Genomic DNA, 18,902 nt, shown 5'->3' on the forward strand with positions numbered 1-18,902 from the left:
GGCGCCCTCCAGCAGAGCCCTGTGGGCAAGCGCGCACACACTCAGGTGCACACACAGTTGTGTGGGCTATTGACGACATGTATGCCTGACCGACGGCTACTGGCCAGGGGGACCAAAGACGTCACAGGGGACTTAAATTTCCCAGGGAAGAAAACTATGTAGCTCACATGTATTGCTGCTATGTTAGTGACTGGGGTCCACGGGGTTGCAGGGCAAAGAAGGATGGGGTGAGTGTGTGTGTACTCTTCCCATCCCCACCCTGGGTCTATCAGGATGGATAGTGAGTGCAGTGGCAGCCAGCTGACCCCACTCTGTGGTCCTTGCAAGTGCTAGAACTTTCTCCCATGAACAAGATGACTTGTGACACACTCCACACTACGGAGGCCGAGGCCGGGGCCAGAGCTGGGGTCAGGGGTGGGGCCGGGGCCAGGGCAGAGCAGGGTTGCGGGGGCAGCAGGTGGGCTACCTCTTTGCTGAGGGACACGGTGAGGTGCAGGGGCTTGTCCGACATGAAGAACTGCCAGGCCGCCTCGTTGCGGGGCTGGGGGCCCATCTCCAGGGGAGCGTGCTGCACCTTGCGGATCAGGAGACGCACAGAGCTCCTAGAACAGAGAAAGGCCGAGAACGCCTGCAGTGAGCCGCGGCTGTAGCCCAGCCTCCAGGCTGTCTCCCCAGAGGCTCTCTTCCCACAGTCACGGTGAGACCCTCGGGAGTGCTGCTGGTGGAGGTGGGAAGCCCTGCAGAGGCACGGGACACGGTGTGGGGGCAGCCCTGAAGGCGAGGAGGGATCTGGATTCTGGGCCCTTCTCTGGGGGAGGGGAGGGGAGGGGAGGGGAGGGGAGGGGAGGGGAGGGGAGGGGAGGGGGGAAGGGAGGAGAGGAGAAGGGAGGAGAGGAGAAGGGAGGAGAGGAGAGGAAAGGAGGGGAGGGGAGGGGAGGGGAGGAGAGGGGAGGGGAAAGGAGAATTCTCATCCACTGGTTCACTGTCCAAATGGCCCACAATGGCTGTGGGGATCTAAGCCAGGAGCCAAGAATTTAATCCAGGTCTCCCATGTGTGTGGTGGGGACCCAGTCACTGGCTACCTTCCAAATGGGCATTAGCGGGAAGCTGCAGGTTAAATCCAGGCACTCTGATGTAACCGACAGGCCTCTGAACCATCAGGCCAAGTGCTTGCTTCACGTACTATATTTTACCATAACAAGAAAGATATTTTTCTCTTTTAAAGAAGAAAACAGGGAATCTAGGAGCTTCTAGGGGCTTAGAGGAGCCTTTGAGATTGTGAACTCCTCTGTTACTTTGCTTATTCCCCTTAAATGATCCACTACTGGCCCCCGCCCCATGTGGAGATGGTTCATGGCTCTGTCCTTAGCTGTCTTGACTTGGGGTACCATTTTCCTGGCCCCACTGGCCTTGCAGGGAGAGCCTGGCACCCCACAGCCCAGCCCCTCACCTACCCCACACTTACTTCTTGGGGATTTTGTCCTCTTCACTGTCTGTGACATCGGTAGCAAATGCTTTGACCTCAAAGTCGACTCCACAGCTCTGTTGGGGACAAGAGCAGACGAGCAGTGGTCAGCACCACCCTACTGGGAGCTCGATGGGGGACACGCCTCACACGGGCACGTAATGCGGCTCCATAACTTTTCGTCTTGGCCACATCCATTAAGACTAGGTTTAGACGTGTTCCAGTAACTAAGGGATGACACAGCACAAGGAGTGTGCCACAGGCCCAAAGCCCCCAGAGGAAGAGGAGTTGGCCTGTCACGTGTGTCCCTCAGGTGGCTGGGGCCTGCCACCAGCGTGTCCTGGCTGCTCCTGGCCTCCTCCTGCCCTGCACACTAGTTGTTCTGCTCAGTCATGGCCTGCGTGTGTGATACTAACTTCCTGCCACCTCCAGCAGGTGGACAGCTCACAGGGCCAGCGGGGGGGTCTGTGGAGGCACCGCCCAGGGGTGGACATCCTGACCACAGTGGACGTCTGCTGCCCAACCACAGCCAAGCAGGGCTGGGCAGAAGTGAGTGCTGATAGCTCTTTGGATTTTAAAAAATAAATTGGAAATGGAATCTGGGGTGAAATATCTCAAACTTTAAATTAGCTAAATTAAAAAAGAGTTTATGCATTGCTTGGGTGGAACAAATGTATCTCCCTGTGAACTTGAGCTCTCAAGCCCTCGAGCCACAGGGTGTGAATTTCTTAGACTCTTGCCTAAGCCTCCATGATCTCACTCATTCCTGAGCATCACGACACAAGCAGGGGGTCCCGCACTGGTAAAGCCGCTGCCTGCAGTGACGGCTCCCGATATGAGCGCAGGTTCAAGACTCGGCTGCTCCACTTCCGATCCAGCTCTCTGCTATGGCCTGGGAAAGCAGTAGAAGATAGCCCAAGTCCTTGGGCCCCTACACCCCGTGTGGGAGACCTGGAAGAAGCTCTTGGCTCCTGGCTTTGGATTGGCCCAGCTCCAGCTGTTGCAGCCATTTGGGGAGTGAACCAGCAGATGGAAGATCTCTCTCTTTCTGCCTTTGCCTCTCTGTAACTCTGCCTTCCAAATAAATAAATAAATCTTAGGAAAAAAAAGACACATGCAGGGTGCAAGGAGCCAGAAGTGCACATGAGACTGCCCTTCTCCACCTGCCTAGAGAGGAAAAGTGGAGTTAGCAAGGGCCACAGAGCCAGCTGTGTCACAGGTGACATGAAAGCCATAGACGCATTGGTTTTATAACCATGGAATCAGGGCTATTCTATGCTCTGGGTTAAAAATAAGCACACATCATTACCTGCAATTACCAGGCCTTATTCACCTGTGCCTCCCTGCTCTCTCACCCACCTTGTCACCTGCTGCCACTACTCCACTCTGCCCTCTCTCACGGACACAGCTCTGAAGCAGGCAGCCTCTCTCCATGGGGACCTGCTGTGCCTGCTTCCCAAACACTTCCCCCCTCCTCTGCACATCCTCCTACACACAAAGGCTGTGTAGGCCACCTGTACCATTTGTCAGTGCTACACAACGCACGATGCATTGGTATAGGGTGTTAACTGCAACAGACTACTGTGCATTATTATAGATAATACATTCTATACTCTATAGGATTATATCATAGAAAATACATACCCTACGTACTCTATAATATACACTATATTGTATGATGCATGTTATGTTGCACATATAACATCTGTATATATGTACATGATAGCTTGTGTAAGCATATAAAGCATAATGCATATAATATTAAATTATAAGTAATATAATCAATGGTACATATAGCAATATTGCATATTATATATAATGATACAGGTAATTGTATGACATGATCATTATGTAATTGTATGGTGTATAGTTATATATGTTACTATATGTAGATGTGATTGCATGACATACAACCATTATATACCATGTGATATACAATATGTATTTGTGTATATATTTGACAAACTCTTATGCATCCTTCCAGCCTCTGCTCCAGGGGCTCCTCCACACCCCCCCCATGCAGAGCACGCAGACACTCACCCCTCCCTCGGCCTTGGGCCAGGGCACCCCCTTCCCCACAGCCTCTCTGGCTGGTGCAGCAAGAACCCGCCTCCTGGGCCTCTCTGAAAGAACACTGCCAGACCTGACCGGTCGGGGCTGTGCTCCCCTTAGCTCCCTGCCCCTCCTGTAGTGACCTGGTCTTCCCCAAAAATCCCTGCTCCCTGGGACCTGTGGCGTCAGAAATGTTTCAGGAGTGGGGTTTCTAACACGGCCCATAAAGCAGACACACGTGTGAAATGACTCTCGTCACGTGGCGGTTAGCTTCGCTACACGCAATATGCACTTGGAGATTCTCCATTCCATTCCACTCCATCCTTTTTTTTTTTTTTTTTTTTTTGGATGGCATTTCCAACCCACCGCATGGACTTCACAGACCATACTCCCTACTCACATGCACTGTCCCGGCCTCATCACGGTCCAGCACCGCCCCTGCGTACCCCTCATGGAGACCCACCCCCTCGGCTGGCACCTTTCACCTCTTCAGCTGCTTCCTCCTGCATCCCAGACTCGGGCGCTCTCAGGGGCTGCCATCTGCGGATCCCAGCACCTGTCCTCTCTCCTCGCGGCCTCCCTCCCTCCCTCCCTCTGTGCCGAGACCCTGGTCCACCCTGGTCACTCACTGTTCACATACACGCAGCTCCTTTGCTTCTCTCCCTATACAGAGCACTGGCTGCGCCAACCACAATCCCATTCTCAAGAGTGGCCATGGTGACCCCTTGGAGATCTAAGCTGGAACCCAGCTCCAGTTTCTTTCTTTCTTTCTTTCTTTCTTTCTTTCTTTCTTTCTTTCTTTCTTTCTTTCTTTCTTTCTTTCTTTCTTTCTTTCTTTCTTTCTTTCTTTCTTTCTTTCTTTTTTTTTTTTTTTTTTTTTTTTTTTTTTTTTTTTTTCCCGACAGGCAGAGTTAGACAGAGAGAAAGGTCTTCCTTCCATTGGTTCACTCCCAAAATGGCCACTATGGCCAGCGCACTGCGCTGATCCAAAGCCAGGAGCCAGGTGCTTCCTCTTGGTCTCTCATGAGGGTGCAGGGCCCAAGTACTTGGGCCATCCTCCACTGCACTCCCGGGGCCACAGCAGAGAACTGGTCTGGAAGAGGGGCAACTGGGACAGACCGGTGTCCCAACCGGGACTAGAACCTGGAGTGCCGGCACCGCAGGCGGAGGATTAGCCTAGTGAGCCGCGGTGCCTGCCAATGGCTCCGGTTTCATTCAGGCAAAAGCCCAAGTCCCTGGGATGGTCTGCAAGGCCCTTGGTGATCCGGCTGCACTTCCTTTTCACTCTGAACTTAGCTTCCCTGCCCCCCAACCCCGCTTGCAGTGCCCTTGCTGCCCCTGGACACAGGAGGTGAGGGAGCTCCCTCTGGCTGGAAAGCTCTCTGCGGGGAGAACAGGGCTGGCTCGTCTGCCCTATCAGAAGGCCTTTAAGCGCCCCGATCAAACACCCCCACGACCCCAGCAGCGCCGCTGCCTTGTGCTTCCACCAGTGTCTGCAGCCGTGAGGCTACTCGTTGGCCGGTTTTTGCCTGTGGTTCTGCGTTAATAGGTGAGGCCCGTGAGGCTGGGTCTCTCTTGTGTGTGTGTGTGTGTGTGTGTGTGTTTTCCCACAGTTAATAATTGCTGAAGGCAAGTAATAGGGTCCCCAGGGGTCTTCATGCTGGTTTCTCTAGCTCTGTGTGTTGGGACTTTGCTGTGATGAAAGGCTGTTGTTGAAGAGCAACTGCATGGCATGAACTCACCTTCCCCACATCCTGGGGAGCTGGCTGCAGCATCACTGAGCAGGGCAAGTAGTCAGGGAACTGCAGGGAGAAGCAAAGAGGCAGGTCACTCTTTCAGAGGAGCTTGCTCGAAGTGCGACGTATAATGACCACACAAAAGTGGAAAACTGACACGATAAGCAACGGAAAAAAAAGACGACTTCTGACGGGCAGATTACCATGACCATCAGCGTGCAGGTGCACACTCCCCACGTGCACACACCCAGGTCAATGACTACACACATGGCTGCTTTCCAGTAATGGGACCAAATGGCGCCCACGTCCTACAGTCTGCGAGCCCCAGCCCTGGTCAGAGGGCATCAGGACCCTTTCCCCAGGCGCGAGGAGGGGTCTGCACCACCATTTTTAGGGCTTCTATTGTGCACGCTTAATCTAGCCAATCCCCTTTGCTGGCTGCTGAAATGGTCTTTACGCTTTTGCCACCGTAAACAATGCTCCAGGGAAGGTCCGCCTTCAGACACCTCAGCACCACTGCAGCCGAATAATTCCATAGGCTGCATCGCTGGAGAACAAACTGTCAGGTCAAGGTCACTTTTAAAAATGTTTTTGATACATTATTTTGATACATTTGATAATGTTTTTTGATACACACTGTCACTCTGAGGACACGTGACCAAAATTCCAATGCAGGTGCATGGAGAGCACCCAGGACTATAACTTGTTTTTAAGTGATTTTATTTGTATAAGTTGTGGTGACAAGAAGTGACATGAAATGGACCATTTTCAGTGTGGAGCTGCGGGGCACCAGGTGCCTTCCTGTCCCTCTGCAAGGATCACTTCCGTGCATCTTCAGAGCTGTCACCCTCCCAAATGGACACTCCACACCCAGGAGGCCCGGACGCCCAGCCCTGGTCCCCCGCCCCGGGAAGCACTCTTCTTTCCGTCTCAGTGAGTCTGCCGCCCCAGGTACCAGCTACAGGTAGAATCACACAGTCTCCGTGTTGTGTGTCTGGCTCCGTCCATGCTGCCCGGAGCCCTCAGGGTTCATGCTAGTTGTAGCGTGTGCGGGAACCTCATTCCCTTTTAGGGCTGACTCACGTGACTAAGGGTTATATGATCTTAAGACAAATAAACACGCTAGTAAAGCAGGTGCGTGGCCTCCCGTGCCAAGCTCACGCCCACACCATCACAGAGCCAGACTGCACGGTGTGAGACACGCGGCTTGGGAGAGGCAGAAGGCTGTAGCTCCCATGATCCAGTGAGCTGTGGACTAAGCTAAGACCATGCCTTAACTCACTGAGATCTACTGTACACCCTGCTTGGGACTGCCCCGGGGCCAAACAAGGGAGGCTTCTGTGAGCCTTTTTATAGCCGAGCAGGCGAAGGAACCACACGCGCTCGTGTAATTAGGCAGTGAGATGACGGGCACTATTTAAACGGTAGGTGGAAACGGCGCTGGCCAAGCTAAGAGCCTGTTTTTGAGGACTTAAAAAAAGACAATCACAGGCCCTGCAATCCAAAATTTCTTTCCAGGGTGCAATTTACAGGCCCACAGATGCAAAGCCCCCCTCTCCCTTCCCTTTGCTCCCCTCCCCTTCCAAGGTGCCGTGGGTGAAGGCAATGGGGCCGGGGGAGCGGGCGAGGCCAGGCGTCACCCACCGTGAGCAGGAAGGGGTATGTGTTGGCCCCCAGCTTCTTGAGCAGGCTCTCCTGCAGCTTGGTGGGGGCGCTCGAGGCACCCACGGGAGGGTACACCTGGACCCGGGAGAAGTACAGGTCCCTGCGGAAGGTCAGGCCGATCACGTCGATGTCCTCCTGGCCGTAGCGGAAGGCGCAGGTCAGAGAGACGTACACTGGGAAGAAGATGCAGAGAGCATTGGACTGGGTCCCCTTGGCCTGGCGCCCACTGTCGCTGAGTGCACAGGGACTGGGGGGCGGGGAGTAACCCACAGCCCTGTTGACCACAGGTTTCCCACGTTTAGCACCTGCTGGGGGTGGGATCCGAGACAGCCCCACCACCCAGCTGCTCCACACATTCATGGAGAATCAGCACCTTCCCTAGGGGGCAAGTTCATTGCTCTAACGGCTGTCAGAGGACCGGGGTGTCTTCCTTCCAGCCTCCTTATGTAGCCAGGATGGCTGAGATCTGTGGGCAGAGAGCACGGTGTGTCCACCTGCTCCACTTTCCTCCCCCCTTCTGCCCCGTCCCCATCACGCGCCAGCTTAGGGGCCTCAGGACGCATGGAAACAGTACCGCGCCGTTCCAGCTCTGGAGGGCAGGATGTGCCCAGGGAGTTAAGGCTGAAGGTGAGAAAGAGGCGAACAGTGCTCCGGAGAACTGCGTGCGAGGCTGGCCCAGCACCCGGGAGGGACGCCCGGGCCCCGAGGGGAGATGACGCCCAGCCAGGAAGTGTGCAGTTGTTCCTTGCACGTTGTTCTGCAGCCCAGCAAGCGTTCTCTAAACCACCACTTCTGAAAATTCCATGGGATTGAAGACCCCGACTGTGCCCCCGTGGACCGAGAGCACCGCAGGAAAGCTCCCCACGGGTTGGACTGCTTGCCGTTGTCTTCACTGTGGGAAGAGCGTGTTCCTCAGAGGTGAAGCGTGTCGGAAGCAGCACGTCCAAGTACTTGCTGGCTGTTGCCTGGGGCTTTGTCAGCCCCAGGCGTAACTGCCCCTCACCGCTAAGTGGGAAGAGCCGCCGAGCACTTGCCTAGCCCTCGTCCAAGGTCGGGGTGATGAAGGGGCTCCACAATGACCTGGTTTTCCACCTGCCCTCACCAGGCACCAGCCTTCCCCTCTGCAGGGCTCAGGGCACTCAGGAGGAGGGGAGATGCCACAGACCAGGTGGAGGTTTGGCCCCATTTCTGCCATGTCCCGTTCGCTGCCAATGGCCCCACACCTGACTTGTCCCAGCAGGCAGATCCGGGGGTAGGAACAACTCTCTGTGATGAGCAGTGCAGCCACTCAAAAAGACTTAGAATGGAATATTTAGAATATTTAGAAGAGAGCGGAGTTAATGACATTGGTCCTAAGGATAACTTGAATCTGCCCCAATTCAGTTTATGCGACTGTTATCAGTAACAAGTGGCTTGCCGTGCACACCACAGCAAAGAGAGGTTTCCCAGGGTGCTGTGATACCATCGTTCAAAAACACTGAGTAAACACAAAAAGAAATCCTGGAGGCGGGCATCTGGCACAGAGCCACGTCCCATATTGGAGCCCCTGGTTGGAGCCCCATCCAGCCCCCTGCTAATGTGTGTGCTGGGAGGCAGCAGATGGCTCAGGCACTTGGGTCTCTGTCACCCACATGGGAGACCTGGATTGAGTTCCAGGCTCTTGGCTTCAGCCTGGCCCAGCCCTGGCTGTTGTAGGCACTTGGGGAGTGAACCGGTAGGTGGTAACTCTTGCTCTCTCTCTTATAAATAAATAAATAAGCAAGCAAGCAAGCAAATAATAAAATCTGGGTGTCACTCCTCTTGCCTTCTAGATACAACCACCAAGGAGCTGTCCAGGGTTTGCTGCTGGCCTAGAATCACATGATGCAGGAGCAAGCACATAGGTGATGGAGTGAACAGACATGGGCTTGGACTTGGTCTGCCATGTCACCTACTGGCCACCCTGGAGAATGGCTCAGATGTGATGTGGAGAGGGCGGGGAAACAGGCCTGGTCCCGAGTGCATGTGTGAGAGAGTGGCCAGCTGCCTGCCCTGTCCCTCCCGACACACAAAGGCCTCCCTCCCAGAGTCAGCCTGGAGGCTGGGCCCCTACTCCACCTCACCTTTCTTTCCTTTCACAAGCTCAGGATCAACCAGAACGACACCATCTAAATGAAAAGAGGGAGAGAACAAGGGTGAGATGGAAGAAACCAGAGCTGTCTTAGAAAACAAGAGTTTTCATTGTACCTTGTAGTCCATATTCATGACCCAACAGTTAGAGTGAGAAGTTACGCACAGGGAAGGCATCAGGATTAAGCAAGTACTAATCAAGTGAATAGCTACTTATTACTCCATTGAATAGATGTACCATATATTAACCAACTCCTATTAGGAAAGTTTTGAATCTTCTCCATTATAATTAATATTGTGAGGAACATCTTTATACATAAATCTTTATCTCTCTCCATAAATTTTTTTAGGAATTCATCAAATTTATTTTTTTAATTAATTTATTTGGGAGGCAGAGTTATATATATATATATATATATATATATAGAGAGAGAGAGAGAGAGAGAGAGAGATATCTTTCATCCACTGGTTTACTTCCCAAATGGCCGCAATAGCCAGAGCTGGGCCAATCTAAAAACAGGAGCTTCTTCCAGGTCTCCCACATGGGTGGAAGGGCCCAAGCATTTGGACCATCTTCTACTGCTTTCTCGGGCCATTAGCAGAGAGCTGGATTGGAAAAGGAGCAGCCAGGTCTCAAACTGGCATCCATATGGGATGCCAGGGATTCAGGCCAGGGCGTTAACCCACTGCGCTACAGCGCCGGCCCCATTGGTCGTCCTTTCTCACTGCTGAGTCCTATTCCATGGTACATACACCCATAATATGTTTCACCGTATTCACTCTTTGGAGGGACTTTTGCTTCCTTCTAGTACGAAGCTATCAGGAATAAAACTGCTGTGAGTAATCAGGCAATATAGGTCTCCGTCTTCCAGTTTTGGCCCAACCCAACCAGAGCTGTTGCAGGTGTTTGGGGAATGAACCAGCAGACGGGAGCTCTCTGTTTCTCTGTATCTCGCTGTTTCTCAGATATATACATAAAAATCTATTTTGAAGTATGCTCACTTAAGCCTGGAATTATGAATGTATTTGTGATCAATATACTGTAAGACATCCTTGTATGGACCTAAGTTTTCGCTCTCTGGGATGAAACAACTGTCGGTCAGACGGTCAGCATTTACTAAGCAACTTCAACCTTTGGTGCTGTCGCTGTCTTTCCACGCAGCCATTCCGACAGGTGTGTGGTGACAGCTGCTGTGGCCCCCACATGGGCCTCCCCGGGGCTGGCGGAGCTGCCTCTTCCGCACGTGCTCATCTGCCAGCCCAGTGTCTTCTCTGATGAAATTGTTCTTCGTGTCTCCAGCCCATTCTCTCACTGGCTTCGTCTTTTGTTTTCTTTCTGTACCTGTTGAGTTCCGAGGTTCTTCGTATATTCTAGAAATGAGCCCTTTGGCTCCTCACACTGTGAACTTGTTTCCAGTCAGCCAGTAGCAGCTCACTGAGGTTTTAATTTGCATTTTTTCCAGTTAGATCATGAGTGGGGCTGAGGTTTTTCTTAAAGATTTATTTATTGTTTTTTTTGAAATGTAGAGTTAGAGAGAGAGAGGCCAGCACCATGGCACACTAGATTAATCCTCTGCCTGTGGTGCCAGCATCTCATATGGGCGCCAGTTCTAGTCCCAGTTTCTCCTCTTCCAGTCCAGCTCTCTGCTGTGGCCTGGGAAAGCAGTAGAAGATGGCCCAAGTGCTTGGGCCCCTGCACCCATGTGGGAGACCAGGAAGAAGCTCCTGGCTCCGGACTTCGGATCGGCTCAGCACCGGCCATGGCGGCCATTTGGGTAGTGAACCAACGGAAGGAAGACCTTTCTCTCTGTCTCTCTCTCTGTCTCTCTCTCACTGTCTGTAACTCTACCTGTCAAATAAATAAATAAAATCTTAAAAAAAGAGAGACAGAGACTGCGAGACAGAGAGATCTCCCGTCTGCTGGTTCATTCCCTAGATGGCCACAAAGGCCAGGGCTGGGGCAGGCTGAAGCCAGGAGCCAGGAGCTTCCTCTGGGTCTTTCACGTGCATAGCAGGAGCCCAAGCACTTCAGCCATCTTCCACTGTGTTTCCAGGTCATTAACAGGGAGCTGGATCAGAAGTGGGGCAGCCAGGACTTGAACCAGTGCCCACATGGGATGCCAGTGCCACAGGTTGTGGCTTAACTTGCTGTGTCACAGAACTACCCCAAAGCTGAGTTTTTAAAATATCAAACTAGCAGTTGTATGTCAACTTAAAAGAAAACCAGTGTGAAAATTTAACTATAGGTGCCAGCATTGTGGCGCAGTGGGTTAACCTGCCACCTGAGACACTGGCATTCTATATGAGCACCAGTTCAAGGCCCAGTTTTTCTGTTTCCAATCCAGCTTCCTACTAATGTCCCTTCAGCGGAAGATCGCCCAAGGACTTGGGAGACCTGGATGAGTTCCAGGCTCTTGACTTTGGCCTGGCCCAGCCAGACCATCATGGACATTTGGGGAGTGACCCAGCTGATGGCGGATGTCTCTCTGTCTCTCCCTCTCAGTCCCTGCCTTTCAAATAAACAAACAAATCTTTATATTTGAAAAAAAAAAAAAAAGGAAAATTCGGCTCCACGGTCTACTCACCCACAGGCTCCACTTTGCTGATGTGGTCTATATAGTCTCTCTTCCCCAGGTAGATGGTCACCTGCGGGAAGATGGGAGTTGCTTTGTGAGTGGTTAAAGAACGCTAAGCTAAGGCATTCGCGTTAGAGACCAGCAGCCACCGCCGCTTGGCAAGAGGAGCCCTTCTGCTCTGCAGTGTCTCCGCCATTTTCTCTCTCCCAGCTTGGCTGTGGGCAGACAGAGGGCGTCAGGTAAGGTGCGCTCTGTCCTCTGCCTCATTTGTCTGCTCCCAGCCCCCTGGGTGGTCAGGGGCTCCCTCTTCTCTCCTCCTTTCCCCCATCGAGCTGAAATGACCAGACGTCGCTGGGTTAACTGATATTTTGGAGGAAAGTTACCCCAGGCGATGAGGCTCCTCCCACCCATTTGCCTTCTTCCAGCTATGGAGCAAAAACTCTCCCCTCCTTGTTGCAACACTGGTGGGCTGAGCAGAATCTGGTGCACAAAGCAGTCCGACAGGTGTTTGCCAAGTGCACCAGGAACCAGAGAGGCGCCCTGGCTGCCCCTTTTCCCTAAGCCTCTCAAGTGTATATTTTTATTCCCATGAACGTGAGCAATCGTTTTGGGGGTATTACATCATCTCTGGTACTCCACCCCCTCATCACTTCACATCAGACATGCCTACGAGGTTATTTACAGGATTGATGTTGAAGTGACTTCAAGCAAAGGCCACCAGAACTCTGGTTTACAGAGAACATTCCACGGGGAACTTGATAAATCCAGGGCACAGCGCATGCTGGAGGCCTGAGGCCTGGTGGCGCTGATGGGGACCCACACCGTGAGGTGCTCCCGGGGCTGCACGCACCTGCTCCCCCAACACCGTGGGTCAGACACCCTCCAGGTCCACCCTGCACCCTGGGAGCTGCCCCGAGTGAATCACCCTGCTGGATTCCTGGCCTTCTGCTCACAGGAGAGGTGGGCCAGGTGCTGAGAGAGGGAGGGGGGAAGCAGATGTTTGTCGCCTCTCTGTGGGATCTCGGCTTCCGGCAGAGACCTGCAGGGAGGCACCAGCGCCCAGCTGCTACTAGCCCTGGTGTCTTGTGTTGAGCATTTTCTTTCTGTCTCTTCCATGCCTGCCCGTGCCTTAATCAGTAGCCCCTTTCGAAGACTCTCCTCAAATCCACCTGCTTGGAGGGTGTCACCTGCCTTCCGGGAGTGCTAGCATACTGTGGTCCGCTGAGCAATAACGGGGGGCCGCATGCTGGTGTCCTGCGGAGTATCATCCAGCTGACAAGGTCATTACCTCTCCGCCCCTCAATGGCCGGGGCTCAGACCTCGGCAGCTCTGCCAGCGCCCCCCAAACATCACAGGTTTGTGCCTCTGTTCCCGTGGTTTCTGAAGCGGCGAAAGGCCTCTTGCTGCTCTCTACCTGGGCGACCTGCACTGCGGTTGGCACTGTCCTGCCCAGCACTGGTCGCACGACATTTTGGCCGTGTTTGCGGAGCCGTCTCTTGCTAGCCTCTGAGTCCCACGATGCAGACAGGCGCTGCTTTCATTCCTCCCATGCCCTGGCACGGAGGCCCCTGCAGCTCTATGGGGCACTGGGGATAGAAACCAAACAAGGCATCTCGTGGGCCTGCTAGGTCCCCGCTCTTTGGTTTGGGAAACTGCCAGGGAAGAGGTGGGCGAGGAGGGAGCCTCTGGGGAGGGGAGGGACAAGAGAGCCAAGGCTCTTCCAGATAAGGCTGCCTCTGCAGAGACCCAAGGGCCACATCTCAGCCGGGGTGGGGGGGACAGTGAGGGGCACTCTCTGAACACAAGACCAACATACGCAAAGCTCAGAGCCAAGGCAACACTTCAGAACTGCCCATGGCCTACCTGGGTGGCGAGTGGCCACCCCGTATGGATGTAGGCTGATGCCAGAAAGGGTCTTACAGGGCCGGACCCCAGGGAGACTGGGGAGACCAAGAAACATGTTAAGCAGGATGCAATGAGACAGCTGCAAGGACTTAGCAGGTCTGTGCTCACCAGGTGTTCACTGAAGCACTCTGTACTGTTTCATTTAATCCTCACAATGACTCCGTGAGACAGGAGCTAGCCCAGTCTTCCAGAGAACACTGGGCTTGGCTCATAGACAACAGGGTGGCACGGGGGAAAGCCCACGTGGCAGCCTGATCGTGGTTGGGAGGAGAGAGGACAGAAGTGCAGGTGGCAGGAAGAGGGGAGGGGGGTGGAGAGACTGTTTTCTTCTCTTTCAAGCTTTGCCTGTGAGAAGAGCCAGAAAGGGGATAGGGCCAGGAGCCTGGGGTGGGGGTAGGGTGGTGGTTTATTTTTTTTAAGATGTCCAAGGTCAGGGACTTGTTTTTCTGCTCAGGCAGGAAAGAGAGAGAGAGAGAGAGAGAGAGAGACAGAGAGAGAGAGAAGGGGGGGTACAATGGTCAAAGCAGGGGGATGGTGAAGGTGTAGGCCCCTGGGCAGGTGGTGGCCCAGGTCACCCAGTGTATGAGTGGCAGGAGGGGGACCACAGGAGCAGGCAGAGACGTGGGAGGCGCCACGTGAGATGGTAGCAGCCTGCTGAGGGCCCACCCCACAGGCACGTGCCCCCTCTTCCTGGATAAAAGTTGCCCACTGTGTTCAGGGCCCACCAGCCTCCATGAGGTCGCACTAGGAGGTGGCCCCTGTGCAGTGGCTCTTGATTGGCCTGATCCAATCATGACCTTTCCCTTCCACTGGCCCGGGATCAGTTGAGGGTGGGCACATGAACAGGTCTTGATCAATTAAATAAAGGTCTGGGAAGGAGCTTCCGCCCCTGAAGGGGGTCCCCAGGAAGCCATAGCCTCCCCCATCTTTGGATGCTGTCTAGTGAGGTGGGGCACCTGGAGCAGGGGTGCCCCCAACCCCACCGCACCAGCTCGGGGACCAAGAAGTCACAGCAGAGGCCAGAGATGAGAGACTCCCAGAGACGTGGGAGCAGAGCCCCAGCACGCCATGCCGGGAGCGGTACAGAGGAGGAGGTTGAAATGACGCTAATCCATGAGTCATGGAAGAGCTTTTCAAGAGTTCTAACAGCTCTAAATGTCTTGGTCCAAGGGCTGTCTAGATAGGTGTCGGGAGAAAAAGCAGCTTCTCTCCTCTTCTGCCGGGAGTCAAGATAAAGTGCACAGGGAAGACACAGCCAGGGAAAGGACTTGGAGTGGGAAAGGCTGGGGGGCACCCAACTTGTCTCCCCAATTCCCCAGCTTAGAAAGCAGAGGGGGGCTGGAGCTGTGGCATAGCAGGTAAAGCTGCCGCCTGCAGTGCAGGCATCCCCTATGGGCGCTGGTTCAAGTCCTGGCTGCTCCAGTTCCAATCCAGCTCCCTGCTAATGCACCTGGGAAAGCAGGTGCTTGGGCCCCTGCACCCACGTGGGAGACCTGGCACAAGCTCCTGGCTCCTGGCATCAGATCAGCCCAGTTCCGGCCATTGTGACCATTTGGGGAGTGAACCAGTAGATGGAATACCTCTCTCTGTTTCTCTCTGTAACTCTGCCTTTCAAATAAATAAATTAAAAAAAAAAAAAAAAAAGGAAACCGAAAGGAGAGGGCAGAGAGAGAATGTGTGCAAAGCTTTCTCCGTGGCACAGTAAGGCCTGGAGGGTTTTTGCTGGGCCCACAGGAGCCTCAGAAGTGAGCTGGAAGAATGATCAAGCGCTCACTACCCAGTACGGCAGCCACCAGTCACAGGAGGTGATGGGCCCTTGGAGAATAGCCACTCCAAATCGCATGGGCTGCAAATGTAAACGCACACCAGACCTCAATGACTCAGTACAGGAACATAGGACGTGTCACCAATAATTTTTACATTGTTTACATTGAAATGATAGTTTGGGTGGATAGATTGGGTTAAATAAAATGTAGGATGAATTAAGATGAATTCCATCAGTTTCTTCTTTAATATAGCTACTGGGAAATTTAAAACTCCCTAGGTGGCTTGTGTCGAATGGTGCCTACGTAGGCTGTCAACGCCGGAGAGATCACTGAGTGGAGAAAGCAGCCCCCACTCCCTCCTGTAGCTCCCCCATGCCAGGAAGTTCACGGGCAAAGCTAGGTCATCCAGTGTGCCCCTGGACAGTGGTGGAGAGGGAGCCAGCCGGGCGAGTTCCCTTAGCCTACAGTCCCGAAAGGCCAGCTGAGGTCTGGGACGTGGGAGAGAGGGAGGTGTGCAGAGAGGAGAGAGGTCCATGTCTCACTGGTCCAGCATCTGAGCTTTCCCCAGGGACAGGAGCTGACGGGCAAAGGCCCAGCGAGCCTCAGGTCTGGACGCCAGTGCCTGACATCGTCAGTCCCAGCCTCAGGGCCGCCTAGCAGGAAAGCTGCAGCAACTGGGAGATTAGGAGGGAACAAGATCAAGGTCTTGATGAGATGGGAGAGAGGCTGTATTTCTGCACGTGACTCACTCGCTTCTGTCTCATCAGTGGTCCACTGCAATAGACACGGAGCTTCCTGGACCTCAGAAGGTACTGATCTCAATCTTACCACTTCTTCAGTCCCCACTCGCTGCGGGGCCACTTACCGATTTGTCCCGGGAGATCTTCTTGAAGATGACATGGGACTTGCTGCTCTTCGTGGTGGCTGCCATGCTGTCTGGTGTTGGCAGCTTCTTCCACTGTAGACTGCAGGTCAGGTGTTAGAGGGCTGGCAAAAGAGAGACGATCCGATACATAAAGTCAAGAACAGCACAGCCATTGGCCACTTCCATCCACCTACTTCAACATCCATGCTGGACTAAATAAGGTCTTTGTTTAGGTTGTGTCTTATTGTGGTCTCAACACTCCCCCTCCCCCCACAATGTGTTTTATTTTTCTAAGTCTTAAACACTTCTTAACAAACTTCCCCAGGAAGTCCTGCTGCATTCCAACAAGAAGGTGCTACGCTCTGATCAACCTTTGGTGTTGTCACACACAGCCAGGTTGCATCTAGAAGTCTGTTGTGACTGCGCCTTATGGCAAACAACTGCAAAACAGTTCGTGAACACCACAACGTACTCACTTCACAAATACAGTTTGCCAAGAATACATTAAAATACCAAAGTTCTATTCGGATCTTTGCCTGCTGTCCCTTTTATCACTCCCCAGTTTCACACACAAATGAGACGCCATCTGTGTGGTCTGAACTGAAATGCTGAGTTTCCTTAGTAAGGACAATTTGATGGAAACCACACAGAAAAGGCAAAACCAAGACAGAGTGACTCTGTGACAATGCCCATCCTGGTCTGGGCTTCGGAGAAGGCTTGGGTTGTGATGGTCACATACCTTGTGATTTGTCACCAACCAGGTGAGTTGACCCAGGCGGCCAGGAGAGGGTCCCTCTGTGCTCAGACAATGAGCAGCCAGCCCCTGTCCTGAGCCAGAGGGGGTTGTCCTACCAGATGACCTGGCGGAGGTACAGGTGAAGCCCCCGGCTGACGTGTGTGGGAATTTGTAGGGGATCTGGCCAGGGGGCCCAGCACCCAGCTCTCAGTGTCTAGAAGTCAAATCCCATTTAAGGAGTAGAGCGGAAATTGGATTAGTGTTGAGATAGGGAACTGATCGCTTCAGCAGTTCCAAGCATTAAGCAGGTGCCCCAGTCTCCTTCCTGAGGATCCCGAGAGAGCACGGGCCATCCAGTCCACCCGGGGAAGGTGTGGTGGCAAACTGGAAGCTGCTTTTTATCCTAAACCTCTTTGGGTTCTGGAAATAGATCACTTATCCCTTCACTCCCTGCCATCATCAAGACTGGGGATTTACAAGCACAATGACAAACTTGATTAAACTCAGCAGGCGTTATGTGCGCAAAAAGGTCGGGGAGAAATGTCAACCTCAAGGTGAATGTGCCGTGTGCGCCCAGGCCAGCTGGGCCTGGCAGCTCCACCCCTCGTCCTGTTGATTACGCCAGGAGTCCTGGTGAGTCCCAGTGTCTCTGGAACCCAGGGCCTCCTCATGACGGCCCACCACCACCTTGGCTACCCTGTACCACAGTGACTGTGGTCAGACAACACCCATCTTGAGTGCCCAGGCCCTTCTGCACCCAGTCTCAGAGGGAACCGCAGGGCCCGGCCGGCACCTCTGCTGAGGGCATCCCGTTGCTCGCGCTGAGTCGTGCTCAGGCCTCCACCCCGCGCCTTGCCCCCTTCCGCTGTCCTTTCTGCCTGGGACCATCCTCTCCTCCCCCCACCTGTGGATGCTCTGGCCCTTCAGATACTGACCAGGAGCCCCTTCCTCAGGGCAGCTGCCTCTGACCCTCAGGACTGGGGTGGAGGCACGGGGGTGTTTCATTTTTGCCGGGCAGATTATTTTACCACCTCTCATCCCTTAGGCACCATGAGGCGGGGGCCCAGGCCTCTGCATTTCCCTCACTCTGTCTACACAGTGCCTAAAACACTGCCCGCAGTCAGGCGCATTCAAGGAATAAGTGGATAGGACACTGTGGTCACTGCACACTGACCTAGTGGACTTCACAGCGCCTGGGAATGAGGCGAGTAGAAGCAGAAAGCCCGTTGTGACATTTGGGTGTTGGCGCTTACTCAAATACTCCGGTGGCTTGCAGCCAGCTCTGCACACGCATGCTCTGGGCCCCGCCACCTCTGGCCTCACCCATACGCCCCCCTTGCTCCAATCCACCGGCCTCTTCGCTTTTCTTTAACCTGCCCCAGGGCTGTGGCACCTGCTGCTCCCTCGCCTGGAACACTCTTCCCAGACAGCCACAGGCCTCACCTCCTCAGGGCCTTTGAGGCTTTACTTCAAGGTGACCCATCCATCATACGTCCCACTGTGACCAACTCAACTTGTCCAACACTTCTGCTTCCCTGCAGTATTGTTATTCTCTTTGTACAAGCATGTCACCATCTAAAATACAAGAGAGTTTACTTGTGTTATCTTGTTTATTGTCTATTCTAATCCGCTCACTGGAGTGCAAGTTTCGAGCATGTAGAGAGTTTTGACAGTTCTCTACCCTGTCCCATCTCTTGTATCCGGAATAGCATCCAACGTACTGATTCTCTCAGTGTACTTGCAGTGAATGAGTCACTGGGTTGCAGTAGTCTCATAGTTAGTGACTACTCTTTAGTTTTACCTGAAATTGATGAAAATAAGTTATTTCCAAGGGGAAAACCACTTCAAAATAAAATAGAGGAGGGGCCAGTGCTGTGGCATAGTAGGCCAAGCCTCTTCCTGCAGGGCCAGAATCCCATATGGGTGCCAGTTCATGTCCCGGCTGCTCCTCTTCCAACCCAGCTCTTTGCTTATGGCCTGCAAAAGCAGTGCTTGGGCCCCTGTGCCTGTGTGGGAGACCCAGAAGA

The 18,902-nt window shown here is 53.5% G+C and overlaps 1 protein-coding gene across 2 annotated transcripts in view; it reads right to left on the reverse strand.

Annotated features, from left to right (window-relative positions):
• The window catches only part of SAG (S-antigen visual arrestin), a 31,023-nt gene extending 14,759 nt beyond the window's left edge, over positions 1–16,264 (reverse strand). For both annotated transcript variants that reach the window (XM_089328906.1, XM_070070036.2), the window contains exons 1-7: positions 16,140–16,264; positions 11,613–11,673; positions 9,021–9,065; positions 6,898–7,091; positions 5,260–5,319; positions 1,466–1,542; positions 467–602 (exon numbers count right to left, since the gene is read on the reverse strand). In XM_089328906.1, coding sequence (XP_089185032.1) covers positions 467–602; positions 1,466–1,542; positions 5,260–5,319; positions 6,898–7,091; positions 9,021–9,065; positions 11,613–11,673; positions 16,140–16,205 — 639 coding nt within the window. In that variant the 5' untranslated portion in view covers positions 16,206–16,264. The remainder of the gene's footprint in view (positions 1–466; positions 603–1,465; positions 1,543–5,259; positions 5,320–6,897; positions 7,092–9,020; positions 9,066–11,612; positions 11,674–16,139) is intronic.
• Positions 16,265–18,902: the final 2,638 nt, after the last annotated feature.

Source organism: Oryctolagus cuniculus, chromosome 3, assembly GCF_051225735.1.
Source record: "Oryctolagus cuniculus isolate XC-2025 breed Fujian yellow rabbit chromosome 3, ASM5122573v1, whole genome shotgun sequence".
Lineage (NCBI taxonomy): Eukaryota > Metazoa > Chordata > Mammalia > Lagomorpha > Leporidae > Oryctolagus > Oryctolagus cuniculus.